This window comes from Nanorana parkeri, unplaced genomic scaffold, assembly GCF_000935625.1.
Source record: "Nanorana parkeri isolate BGI_ZX_2015 unplaced genomic scaffold, ASM93562v1 scaffold2004, whole genome shotgun sequence".
Classification (NCBI taxonomy): Eukaryota; Metazoa; Chordata; class Amphibia; order Anura; family Dicroglossidae; genus Nanorana; species Nanorana parkeri.
The window spans coordinates 194663-208773 of NW_017308272.1; the positions used below are offsets into that span (position 1 = coordinate 194663).

General features: G+C 41.3%; 1 protein-coding gene across 1 annotated transcript; it reads left to right on the forward strand.

Annotated features, from left to right (window-relative positions):
• The first annotated feature begins 7870 nt into the window (after positions 1-7870).
• KIAA2022 (KIAA2022 ortholog) lies at positions 7871-13815 on the forward strand. The gene is made up of 2 exons (XM_018572337.1): positions 7871-7950; positions 9608-13815. The coding sequence occupies exons 1-2, from the start codon at positions 7881-7883 to the stop codon at positions 13813-13815; spliced, it is 4278 nt and encodes a 1425-aa protein (XP_018427839.1). The 5' UTR covers positions 7871-7880.
• Positions 13816-14111: the final 296 nt, after the last annotated feature.

Below are 14111 nucleotides of genomic sequence, written 5' to 3' on the forward strand. Positions count from 1 at the left end.
AACTGGGCCGCAGTAATGTTTAGTTTCCTGTCCATGCCCTCCGGAATTCTTATTGCAAATCCAAGCACATTTGCATTAATGATGTTTCCCTGCTTAACACAGGAAGTAAGTGGGGGTGGAAGAAGACCTGGAAACAGCTTACAAATGACAGCTCTGTGGGAATAGTAGATACATAATGCAGTGTTTTACAATTTGTGTTTTACCCAGAATTACAGTGACAGTAGTATCATTTGGCTTATATAAAACATTTTCTTGCCTGCTGGAATAGAATTTCTTAATACAATATACAAAAGCCTTTACATTCAGGACGCCATTTATAAAAACTAGAGAAAGGAAAAACTATGACGTTATTGCCCATAACAAACAGAAAGGTTAAATGTTTTATTCTCTGGGAATATGGTTGTTCACTATGGGGGCTCAGTTGTTTTTTTCTCGATTCTCAAGTACATGAATACTAAATAGAAGTGTACTTCTGATAAGTGCTTTACAATTGTACAACACTCAGGCATCCACTGTATATGGACTGCTGGGAAAGTAATTGTGACAGTACCCTGCCCAGGTCTCCTCACCTGTTGAAACACACGAATGGGTTAATCCCCTTATGCTGCCATGGAGCTGGACAGGAAAGGAAAATTACCGTAAGTATGAAATACAATTTTCCTGTTTTCCTGTCCAGCTCCATGGCAGCATAAGGGGATTAACCCATTCATGTGCTGCCATGGACAGGAAAGGAAAATTACGGTAAGTATGAAATACAATTTTCCTGTTTTGTTTTTGGAATCTAAGATTTGTTGTTCCACATATTCTTCTGAGGAAGTTGTTTAAGGAGAAACAACTGCAGGAGGGTGAGAAAATATGTTGAGAATCAGCAGCATCAGAAGAGAGATGAGGAGGAAGGTTCTTTGTGGAGAGGGGTTTTGGTGTGGTGGTGGTAAACATATATTTTGTACCTGGAGGTGAAATCAAGAAAACGCTTTTGTACCTGGGACCAAATTGTGTTGAACAAGGTCTGTAGAGTAGCTAGAACAGGCATGTCAAGAGCCAGTGTACCTACCATAGACAAACCAATGGTGATTACTTGGAGCTAGAATCAATGAAAATAAATTTAGCTTGTTCTCTTTGTTTGGCTATTTGTTTGTGGGTGGTAGGCAGACAAGAATCCCAAAAAGATATCCAGGACAAAGAGCTCTGTGAAGCTAGGAAGTGAACTGGACTCCCCTGTCTGTGATGATATGAGATGGCCTGTTGTGTAATTAAAAAAATTCCTGAATGGAGATTGGTGCTAGGGTGATGATAGAGGGAAGAGTGAGGAGGGGAGCAAAGTGTGCCATTTTAGAAAATCTGTTGACTACATCCCAAATGATCATGCAAAGCTATCAGAGGAAGAAAGGTTAATTATGGAAAAAAGGAAAATTACCGTAAGTATGAAATACAATTTTCCTGTTTTCCTGTCCAGCTCCATGGCAGCATAAGGGGATTAACCCATTCATGTGCTGCCATGGACAGGAAAGGAAAATTACGGTAAGTATGAAATACAATTTTCCTGTTTTGTTTTTGGAATCTAAGATTTGTTGTTCCACATATTCTTCTGAGGAAGTTGTTTAAGGAGAAACAACTGCAGGAGGGTGAGAAAATATGTTGAGAATCAGCAGCATCAGAAGAGAGATGAGGAGGAAGGTTCTTTGTGGAGAGGGGTTTTGGTGTGGTGGTGGTAAACATATATTTTGTACCTGGAGGTGAAATCAAGAAAACGCTTTTGTACCTGGGACCAAATTGTGTTGAACAAGGTCTGTAGAGTAGCTAGAACAGGCATGTCAAGAGCCAGTGTACCTACCATAGACAAACCAATGGTGATTACTTGGAGCTAGAATCAATGAAAATAAATTTAGCTTGTTCTCTTTGTTTGGCTATTTGTTTGTGGGTGGTAGGCAGACAAGAATCCCAAAAAGATATCCAGGACAAAGAGCTCTGTGAAGCTAGGAAGTGAACTGGACTCCCCTGTCTGTGATGATATGAGATGGCCTGTTGTGTAATTAAAAAAATTCCTGAATGGAGATTGGTGCTAGGGTGATGATAGAGGGAAGAGTGAGGAGGGGAGCAAAGTGTGCCATTTTAGAAAATCTGTTGACTACATCCCAAATGATCATGCAAAGCTATCAGAGGAAGAAAGGTTAATTATGGAATCCATAGACAGATGTTCCCAGGGTTCTTTGGGGATGGGAGGAGGCATAAAACAACCTACTGTCCTATCAGAATCGATTTTGGTCCCGACACAGATGGTACAGGCTGCCACACAGTCTTAAACATTCCTCTTTACTCCTTGGCATCAATAGCAGTTGATCAGTAAGTAGAAAGTCCTATAAAACTCTGAATACTTTGCCAGTATGGAACTGTGGTCCCATTGGAGAAGTTTGGTTCTAAGATTTGGTGGTATGAGGGTTTTGCTTGGAGTAATGAAGATCAATGTGATGGAGGTCACTGCTAGGATGCAAACAGTTGGAATAATGGGCTGCAGTTTAATGAAGAGTGTCCATATGTCTTGCAGCACTCCTTACCGTATCCTTACTTGGATCAAGATGTCACCAGCACACCAGCACGAGGATTCCAGATTAGTACAAGTCCATTTATTGAGGTATATTGATGTCATAAATGGATTTGCACTAATCTGGAATCCTCATGCTTGTGTGCTGGTGACATCTTAATCCAAGTTCCAGTTTAATGAAGGTCTCCTTGTCATTTGAGTTGAAGGAGCACGAGAGAACATCAGCTTGGGTATTCCTGGAAGCTGGTTTTTATGTAATGACAAAATTAAAGCAAGAAAAGAAAAGGGACCCAACTCTAAACAACTGGCTTATTCAGGAACTGGGGAATATTTGCACTACTGTCTTGAAGATGTCTGTAAAAAATAAATCAAGGCAACTGGACTTACTGTATTTTTTCCTTGAAGTCGTTTTGCTGGTCATCCGACCAACTTTCTCAATTCAGAATGACTTGTACAAAAATGATTTGGGAATAAATATAGTGAATGTTGCTTCAATCAACATAATCTGTTAAACATAACCAGCATGGCGTCAGAGACCTCATCGAAGTAAAGTGTTGAGTGCATTTGCATAATTGGAGCTAGCAGGTGTTATTAACCCGCCCAGAGACATGTGTAAGGGCTTGTTCACACGATGTCCGGACCAGATCTGGAGCAGATTTGCAGACGCAGTGCTATGCCTTTTTGACGTGTTCCAGTAGTTTTTTTTGCTGGAGTGGGGCTGTCAGTATGTTAGCTGCAGTGCAGTGCGTTTTTGAAGCGTTTTGCGTTTCCGGACCGTATCCGGACCGGACAAAATGTGACATGCTGTATTTTCTCTGTCCGGACCGGAATGGACTGCGCACGTGAGAACTGTAGCCCATAAAACACATAGGGATACATTGGGATGCATCTGGTCCGGACAGAATCCAGACGTCGTGTGAACAAGCCCTTAAAACAGCACTGACTTCTCCATTTTTGCATAAATGGCCTGTTTTACACCAGTCCTCCTCCCTGTCTAGGATGCATACTTGACTGTCTTCAAAGGAGTGACCTTTTTCCTTTAGATGTAGATACACTGCTGCGTCCTGACCAGAGGGTTTGGCTCTTCTATGCTGTGCCATACGCTGGTGTAGCTGTTGTTTTGTTTCACTGACATACAATTCTGAGCACTCCTCACTGCACTAAATTGCATACACAATGTGGTTCATCTTGTGTTTAGGAATTGGGTCTTTTAGGTGAACCAGTTGTTGCCTCGGTATGTTGCTGGGTTTAAAGCAGACAGGGATGTGATGCTTATTAAAAAAACTGGCGGAAATCTATTCTCTGCCACATACAATGCTGTTTTAACACCTCTCTCTGTGCAGGTTAATAACACCTCCTAGCTCCAATTATGCAAATGCATTCAACACCGTACCTTGTATGCATCTGTGGAGGAGGACTTAGGTAGGGCCACTTATTTTTTAAGATTTCAGCAGTCCGAGGTCCCACAGTGTAGCGGGGGTGCAGTATGGAAAATAACAGATGGCAGCATGGAGCAGAGATAGGTGCAGTATGAAAATTGAGAGATGGCTGCAGGGAGCAGAGATAGGTACAGTATGGAAAATTATAGATGGCAGCGGGGAGCAGATATAGGTACCGTATGAAAAATTATAGATGGCAGGGGGGAGCAGAGATAGGTACAGTATGGAAAATGATAGATGACAGCAGAGAACAAAGACAGGTGCAGTGTAAGTGATGACAGAAGACAGTACTGAGGAAATGGGGTAAAACAAGAGCCTACCAACCACCAAGTGTCAGATGACAGTGATTGGCAAATTGAACATGGACAATAGTACAGCAACACACACACCCCATGACCAGCTGACCACACTCCTGCGCCACATTTTATGCTCCACACATCAGTCGTCAGGTATTAACAGCACATTCTTCGCCACACCCACCTCCATATGTAATCATATGTAACCATAAAACAACCACTCCCACTCATGTCTGTGACCAAATCAGACAAGGCAGCGAGAATCTGACCCCACCCTTCAATCTGTGCAGGTCAGAGATTCATCCGCCCATTCGCTGAGGAATTTCGCAATGGTGCATTTTTCTTCCATGTGTGCACGGGGGTGATTAGAGTGTGCCCGGGCACACCCTGCACACCCCGCATGCACGCCTATGTTTATACATATCAAATTAAAATACCATCTCTTTTTAGTTGGCTATTTTCTTGAAAATACAGACCTGCAGCACATAGTGAATACTATTCTGTTACCTGACATTGACAGGTTATAGGCAATTGAGAGCAATGGGCAAAATTCCCAAAAAATTTAAATTTTCTATAATTTTATCATTCTAAAATTGTCTTTCCTTTTCTATAGCTGCCACCTGAATTCCATTATACTTTGTCTATCCTTTAAGGCTGGCTTTTGAAATGTTACTGCTTATTCTGCAGACTGCCTGAAGTAAACAACTTTCTCATCAAAAGGTTCCTCTTTTGTTTCATGCGCCTCTGTGCTCACTATATTCATTCTCTGTATGAGCTGTAGTCCTATACATGTTTTTAATTCCAGAATAGGTGTAGAATTCTTATGTATAATAAAGAACAGTATATTAGCTTTTTGCTATTTTAAAAAGTAATTTGCTGTTCTCTAGGAGTCTGTTGCAAAGTTCAAATTTTTGTTGCCTCTTATCTTCTTTATGTAACCCAATTTGGGGGATTTTCTCTCACTTGGTGTTCCTCTGACACCTATTCAGGAAAATGGAAGGAAGCTGTTGTTACAAAGAAAGAAAGACACAGAAAGCAATAAAAAAGTCAAACGTTCTAACACATCCTCACTTTTTTTGTTTTGTTTCCATGTCGGAAATATTTCTTATCACTTCCTCTCCTAACGAAGAGTGAGGGGAAATCTCCCCAACAGGGACAGATGGCTATAAAAACAGAGGTTCTAATCAGGGGCGTAACTAGAAATCACAGCCCCATAGCAAAATGTTGTATGGGGCACTGTGATTTCTAGTTATAACCCAATGTTATCCAATGTGAGACTGAGATCTACCTTTTCTTTTAAAGTAAGGTTAAACTGTCAGTAAACCCAAACAAACATTCCTTAATAAAACTTCCCTATTAAATGTTTCTATGTGTGCCTATCATTTAAAATAAAAGGTTAATCATGGAGAAAATGCCCGTTGATCCTGCCAGTCACGTTCACTTTCTTCCTTACGGTGGCAATGATCTGCAAGCTGATCCAGTCTCTGCAGGGCCCTTTAGACTTTAGAATATATGCTGTGCAGCAGTATGGTTATTTTCTGAATCTCTGAGCATTTATAAGCACCAGCTGCAGTCAGATATAGTTGCATGTTCTCATCTCCTCCATTTTGTTGCAGAAAATGTCAAAGGATTCGGAGGTTTAAAGCATTCCTTGTCTAATCAGGCAACCTTTTCTAGCTGTGTTAATGCCTTACTAGTAAACAGTATAATCTTAGTTATTCACAGTTCAGCTGCCCTTACTTGCAGATGTCTGGCTGCAGATTCAAGATCCATTTTGATATGACATTTAGTGTTCTGAACGGCTCACCATTCTCTAAATCCGAGTAGTGCATTTACTGCTGATATATGTTTACCATTAAGCAACCACATATAGCTCTGTATCTATAATAGATCATTTTGTTTTAGGTTACCTTTTTCCAGATGACATTTTACTTTATAGCTGCTTCTAACTGCCTTTTGTTATACCCCTAATTCTCCCACTAACATATTTGTCTTCACCTGCCTACCGCCTGTTAACTTTCAACTTTTTAGTTTTGGGTAGACTGGGGAAGAGTTTTTATTCCTGTCTGTGTCCCCATTGGGGCGAATGTCTCAAATAACAAGCAGCAACAAAAATATGTTGAAGGGTTCACATGTCTCAGGTTCGTATTGCTTAATGTGTGACCTCTGGGGGAAATCCTCCCTCACTTTCTTGTTCCAGTAGCATCCTGTGGGTCATGGGGTAGGACAGGGTAAATGGGGGAACACACTCAGCAGTTATCAGCTAGAACACAGGTTCTAACCCTTTTCAACTTTCTACAAACAAATTGTGAGTTGAGATGGATTTAGGTCCAGTCGGCATTGTCAGTTGTATTGTTATGAAATGCTCACACCATCTTTTGACACCATGTATTGTATTGCAAGTTAGCATATTGTGTACTCCTACCATATATTGTACTGCAAGTTACGTGAGACTTACACGGATGTTCACAGATATTGATTCTGCTTAGTTAGGACATACAGGAAATGATAAAACATAGGTGTGAACAATGATAAGGCTGCATGCACATGAACAATGGAAAAGTCATTGTTACAGGCTATGCCACTCAGAACTGCGCTAACCTGTATAGTGACTTAATATTTATGATTGTGGAATAAGGTACTCCAAATATGTCTTGCGGGGTTGCACTGAGACACTGCTTTGACATTGTGCACACTTTTGAACAATACTCAGTAATACAAATACAGACATGTATTATGCTTTGGTAAATTGTGCTCTATGCTTCACTGAGATTGGGAGTAAAGGTACACCTTCCTCCATTAGCTCGTAAAAACTTTTTGTATTGAGCTGATTTTCTTCAGTTTGGTGAGGTGCTGTATCCACATTATGCAAATATTATATTAGACACTAAATCGGGAATTTGACTGAGCTGACTATCAATTAAAAAACTATTTTCAGCTGTTTCCTCTGGACGAGCCTCCAACAATGACTTGATGATTGGTTTAAAGTCCCATGTGACCTACCCTGCTAAGATTTAAGACAGGATACAGTGCATTCTTTTTCATAGGTTCTGATGAAGGGGGCGTGCCCCAGAAACGCATAAACCTGTTGTAATCATAGGGACAGAGGACGCTGGCGAATTACATCTCTCCAGACTCTCCCTGCTAGAGGTTCCGACTTCTCATCTTACTCTACTCATTTTTATTCAACTGAATTGTTGTAGGTACAGCCTAGATCTGCGTGTTTTACTATTAAATTACTCTTTTACACTATGGAGGCGCTTTCTTTCGTTCCTTGTCTCCTATATCTGAGATTTGGACAGGGCAGGTGATCATGAATGTTGGGCTGGTCTGGTATTTTACATTAGGTCTGGTGGAACTGGGGATATTACAAGGCTGATCTGATTGTTAAAATACTCCATAATTGTTCTTTCCCTTAGCATGAACTGGCTTTCAGAAGCTACAAAGTCAATAAGAGGCAGCCTTTTTCAGGTGTTTTGGCAGAATATAGGCCTAAGCTATTTTGTTATTTTGATTACGTGTAAGTAACAACTTTTCTTTTCCCTTATTTACAGATTGGACACTAACAGCAAGATATGGAGTGAGCATCAAAACGATAAAGTGATGGACAGCCAGGAAGATAGAGCGTCTGCCCCCCAAGCAGCCAACACTCTTCTTATTAATGGGATTACTGGTAAATTAATTTACAAGGTCCATATTTTCCATACTCATTTACTGTAAAGATAAATTATATGCAGTAATCCATGGGAACCAAACAAAAATAGTTGATCGGTGTGTTAGTTTGTTTGCCCATATTAATGAAATATTAATAAATTGTTTAGTCATCCTTGCATTTATTAAAGCCCAACTCTAGCACGGTACCAGATAGGTACCTACATTTTCCTTACAATATTTTTTACTTCTTCCCCCGCACCTACCTGTAAAACTGCTCCAAAGTGGCAGTTATGTGACCGTTGCAGCTCTTCAATGCTATCCTCTAACTGCAGACTGTGGGCAGAGATGAACAGTGCACACACATCACACATCTGTTAGGCTGGGTTCACACCTGGGCGTTTTTCCGCGCTTTCGTACTCGCGGAAAAACGCTCAAACAGGGAAATGCCATTATTTTCAATGTGCATGGTTCCCATCTGGGCGGTTTTCCGTGAGTACGAACGCGTGGGAAACCGCCCTACGCCCAAAGAAGTACATGTACTTCTTTGGGGCGTTTTGGTCGGGCGTTTCCATTGGGATACAGCCAAGTAGCCCTCGGAAACGCGTGGTTTTCGCGCGTTTTTTTTACCGCGAATCGCGGTAAAAAAAACGCGCGAAAAACGTGCATATTCAATACGCCTAGGTGTGAACCCAGCTAATGTGTGTGTCATTAAAGGACTCCAAGCATAAATGCAATTGTGACTGTACTCCTGTAGCCAAGAGGACTACAAGAGGTGTGACCATGACTGCCTGTGCTAGGAGAAAGGGGTTTGAAGAGGCTGGGGGTCATTCCACTCAGAAGTGCAACAGTGTGTTGTATAGGCAGTTATGAAGGAGTGTAGTTCCGCACAGCAGGGAGGAGGGGCTGAGCATGGCATTAAAAGTTAGCATTCCTATATCTGCAGGGATCAAATTTAGAAAACAAGAGGAAACCAAGGAAGTTGGAGTTGGGCTTTCAACTAAGGCCATAATTTATTGTTTGATCCCCCCAGCCATCTTCTGTTAACCCTCTCATTCTCCTGGTTGTATTTTCAGGTTTCACCCCAAATGCATCTACAGCTAAAAAAAATCTAGTCTGCTGTAGTTGTGTTCTGTGTCTGAACCAATGGATATGTATTTGTCACCAAATCTTCCTCTGTATGACCAGGAGGGGACTTTTTGAATAAATTACAAAATCCGGTTAGAAACCCTGTAGTGCTGCCTTGTTATAATAAAAAAAAAGAAAAGAAATCTGGCATTTCCTTTCACAAAAAGTGTTGTTGTAGAAAAAGAAAATTTTCACATGAAATCTCTGTTCTGCTGCCAACACAGGGTAAATAAAGCTTTGACATGACTTAAAGAATACTCCCACACATAAATAATGTCATAATGGGTGTTTGTATACTCATGTCAGATAATTATTGATCAAGTCTATATTGAAATATAATTAGTTTACATACCTAGGGGTCCTTTCTCTATAATGTAGAGGCCATTAACAATCGTTAACAGTCATTCACTTGAATTGCTGTTAACGATCATTAATGGCTTTTGCATTTTAGAGACTGGGTCCAACTGTGAATTGATGTTTATATACATTTATACAGTGAGCAGCATGAGAAACAAAAGCACTAAAACACTGTATCTTTCTCCCTTTCGCAGAGCCGCATGATCCCGTAGATGATGTGAAGTCCTATGATGCTGCAGATGCTTCTGTCACATTCCCAGCCTTAACACAGAAAGAACTTCATGCCTGTCACAGAGCATTGCCACCAATCATTTCCAAAGAGCCTTGCTTGCTGGGCCCTCCTTCCCCCCTGAGGCTATCAGATACAGCTGAACATGTTAGTAGTGATCCTTCAGTTCAGGCCATATCTCTGACAACCTGTGCTACCAAGGGCCTTAGCACCTGGTCTTTGCCCAGTGAAAGTGAAAAAACGCCTTTTACCATCATAGAGCCTGGAGCTATGTCAGCTTTGACTGGCGATTGCTTGATGCAACAAAGTCGGACCTGCTTAGGTTGTTTTATAGAAACAAAAGATGGAGTAGATTCAGAACCTGGTGTCAGTTTGAAAATGGGAGATATAAGTAGAGACTATGACACTTGTCCAGTTACTGACATGGGAATTCACTGCATGAGTACTGGAGACAGCATAAAATATGGTGATCAGCTGCTTTCTGATCAGCTGTTAAGCTTTCCTGTTCATAAATCTCAAGAGGCTGATAAAAGGGATCAAGATAAGTCTGATAGTGAGACAGAGGACCCTTCTCAAAAGAATTATTATGAGGGTCTGCTACTGGACAAATGCAATGGAGATGAAGCTCTGCTGTCCAATCCTAACCAGGAGTGGGGCTATTTTGAATCCTTTATTAGTGAGAGTAAAATTGAACTTCTGGATCTGTGCTCAAAAAATGAACTGTCTGTCAATTTGTTTTCAGAGGAAGATGTGGACAATTACATGTTTGATGATGATGATTCTACTCTTGGTAGCGATGTTTGCTCGTTAAAGATCAGGTATGAATCGTTTCAAGATAATGTAAGAGAGAAGACAAATGCCCTACAAGAAGATGCCCAATTCAATTTCTTCCCAAGCGTCTTTACTAATTGCACCAAGAAGGAAAGCAAAGTGTCCAAGAAAAGGGTAGCAGACCCTTCTCAATTCAAACTTGAAGAAGGTGGAATATGGGAAGAAGATGAGGATGAAGATGAGGAAGGAGATGGTGAGGGCATGAAATCTACCTTGAGCAAAGCTTGTGGCAATGTTGATGTGGTGCAATATATTAGCACGAAAAGAAGCCACTTTTTGGATTCAGTAAATTCAGCAGAAGACTCTGGAGAGTACAGTGATGACAGTTCTTGCAGTGAATCTTCATATGATGTACTGGGAGACATCAAGGACTGTACCAGATATCTATCACGTGAGCATTCTCACTCCCTTATCCAGCCAAATTATGGACTAAGGGTGAAGAGGAAAGTCAGGTATAGTGATGACTACTTGTATGATATGGATTCCCTAGAGAATGAGAAGGTTGTAGAAAAGAAGGAAGGTGCACCAGATGGACCCAAAGAAGAAGATGATGATGACTGGTGCCCTAAAAAACGTAGGAAAGTTTGCAGGAAGGAACCACCAGTCATCATTAAATACATAATCATTAATAGGTTTAAAGGAGAAAAGCACATGCTTGTCAAGCTTGGTAAGCTTAATGCAGATGAGACCACAGTTAACCTAAGTGAAGACCAGCTATCAAAACTTCAAAAACTTGCACCACAGAAAGAGTATTGGGAAGAAAAGAGGCGAAACACATCAGCTTTGAATGCGCAGAGAAATCTCAATGGCTTAGAAAACACCATTCAACCAAGGAAGAGAAAAGGCCAGCTAGCAAACCGGCATAGATTACAGAGGATTCAAACTATTGAACAACCACTGGGCAGGGAGATGCTTTCTTCTTATGAACACAGACAGGGATGCAGCAGCAAAGATGATACCAGCCTTAATGACGTGCATACATTAGCCCTAGAAACCCCAAGCTGTGTAAATGGATTACATTTGGCTGACATTGCAGAGGTTGCGCCTGTGAGGTGCAGATCTCTAGAAAGGGAACTTAAGTGTGCAGACAGGAAGGTTATAAGGAGAATCAAGTTTAAAAGTGAAGCCAGGTTAAAATGCAAACAGCTCAAACTTGAGCAGGCAAATGCTATTAGTAATACAGAACCAGTGGAAAACTTCCCTGCCATGGAGAACCAGGACTCAGTACCTCTTCTGAAAGAAGAAACCATCCACAGTACGCCAGACTCTTCCCATCCTTTGCAGTGCCATGGTGAAAACGAAGCTAAAAATTCTCCTTTTCTGCAAACCACCTGCTCTCCTGACAAGCCATTACCATCTGCTCACATCAGCAACAATGTACCAGTTCTCCCTGGAGGGTATCTACAGACACTCTTAGATGCATCGGACTCATCTTCTGGCACTGCTATAACATACTTTGCCCCTCATCCCTTGGGGCAGCACTCAGTTAGCATTATGCAGACAGAAAAACAATTCAGCTCACTACAACTTGCAAAGAGCTGTGTTCTCTCCCCCCCTTCAGAATCTGAACTGCAGCAGTCACCACATCACTTAGAAATGGAGCAGAGCTTCCCAGACATGTGGCATGGCAAGCCTCCTAGCAGCCAAGCTGAGTTCATATCAAACCTAAGGGAAGTGTCCATCATATCCGGAGACTTTGCCGATTCAGCGGCTGTTTCAGGCACAGACATCACAGCCTTGGGATATAGTCAAGCTCATCCAAACAACACTAAACAGCTGTACCACAAAACATATTTGCAAGAAGGCCAGATTCAGCAGGATGACTCCTATCAGACATGTCATTATAATAGTGGAGATAGCCACTATGTTCTGCAGAGAGGCACACTTAACACCGACAATGGAAGGCTTATTAGTTTTGACTCAGTAGGCTCGTTGTCTGTTAGTTCCAGTAATTATAGCTCTTTAAGCTTGAAGTCTTGTGAAAAGGATGGAGAGGATGAAATAAGCGATGATTTCTTGGCCCACTGTAGTCCCAAACTTGTAATTCAGCAAAGCATTGATGAAATCACACCACTGAAGGAGTCAACTGATCTCCTTGACATCTCCAACTTCACCCCTGACAAATTCCGTCACTCATCACTTTCAGAGATGTCTCCACCTGATACGCCCAATCTTTCCCCTCAAATCACAGGTACAGAGGTGAAATCAGTAGGAAACCTTAAACCTTTTCAGAATGGTGCCCCGGCAGTGCATAATGGATCAGAAAAGACCAAATGGAACTGTACTGTTCTTCCTTCACAAGAGCAGATTAATAGTGGCTTTACATTAAACAATCACCAGTTTCAGTTTCATATGTTTAATGATGAAGATTCAGTTACAGTTCCTGATAAAAACACATGTCTCCCAGTGTTTGATGAGTCTTCAGTGCCCATCCATGCTATCGGCAAAGCCTCAAAATCGAAAAAGAAACTTTCTGCCACCAAAAATACAGGTGCCAACCAAAGCTCTACTCCAAAAAGTAGCAAGAAGAAATCCTCCAAGGCTAGCAAGGGGGTAGAAAAAACACAGACAAAAGCCCCTCGGCAAACAGGTTCCAAGTCATCTAAGAAAGTTAAAAATGATAAAGCCCAGACTGCTTGCAATGGATCAGATGTACTGAATAATGCCAGTCCTGATAAGCAGGGTTTAACTGACTGTATGCAGATTTATGGGCCGGGCTCATCCAAGGCAGGGAAGCGTCCAGCAGAGTGGACGCATGATAAAGGAAACAATTCATGGCCTGATGTGAACGGAGGAAATGCCAACAATATAATTGATGATGATCAAAGAGAATTTGAGGAACCTTCTAACATTCTTTCTAACATAGCATCTGGCATGGCTGATGTCCAGAGGTTCATGATGGCCTCAATTGAGCCATTTTGCAGTCCCATGGGTCACAGTGACATCCCAGATATATTACTGTCTCCCGAGTCAAACAGTCTAAAATTGAAAACATTGAAAATTTTGGCTAGTACACCACAGGATTTTAAGAAGAAAGTAAATGGCAGCTCAATGGGGGGCTCCAAGAAGTCAACCAACAAGGGCTCAGGTAAGAACAATGCTAAGTTTGGAGTTTTTGACCCAAGCTGCTCACTAAGTTATGGAGGAAACCTTCATGCAGCCTTTTTTGATAAGAACTTTGGAAATCTTGGTATATTAACCAATACTGTACCAACCCACAAAAAGCTGTACCGTCATAAATCAACATCTAAATCGCTGCGTGATGAAAACTGTAAAGGTAAAAGAATAGACCAAGCACATAAGGACCCAATGGTCACAGCTGCATTTGAAAAACTGAGGTAATGTTGCACCAAATGTTGTCTAAAATGCATTTTTTTCGTTACTTCACAATTGCAAAGCCTGCTGGTCTTTTTTTTTTCTCTTTAGTTTGCCCTAACAATTCCTAAAAAAGGCTAAAGCTGCATGATAGCCACTGCCTTGCAATTAAAAAGAGGCTGCGCATGACAAATGCTAACGAGCTACCTAAAATCACTGGTTCTTGACTAGGCCGGGTTTTGCAATGACTAACGACTAAGAAAACGTCTATTTTCTGCTATCTGGCTTCTTTATTTCAGAAATACATTTTTTGTGCTTCTTTG

Bases quoted from the DNA above. Each gene is read 5' to 3' on its own strand.
- KIAA2022 (XM_018572337.1), top strand. From the start codon at position 7,881: ATGGACAGCCAGGAAGATAGAGCGTCTGCCCCCCAAGCAGCCAACACT. The intron at 7,951-9,607 runs GTAAATTAATTT...TCCCTTTCGCAG, and splicing joins TCTTATTAATGGGATTACTG to AGCCGCATGATCCCGTAGAT.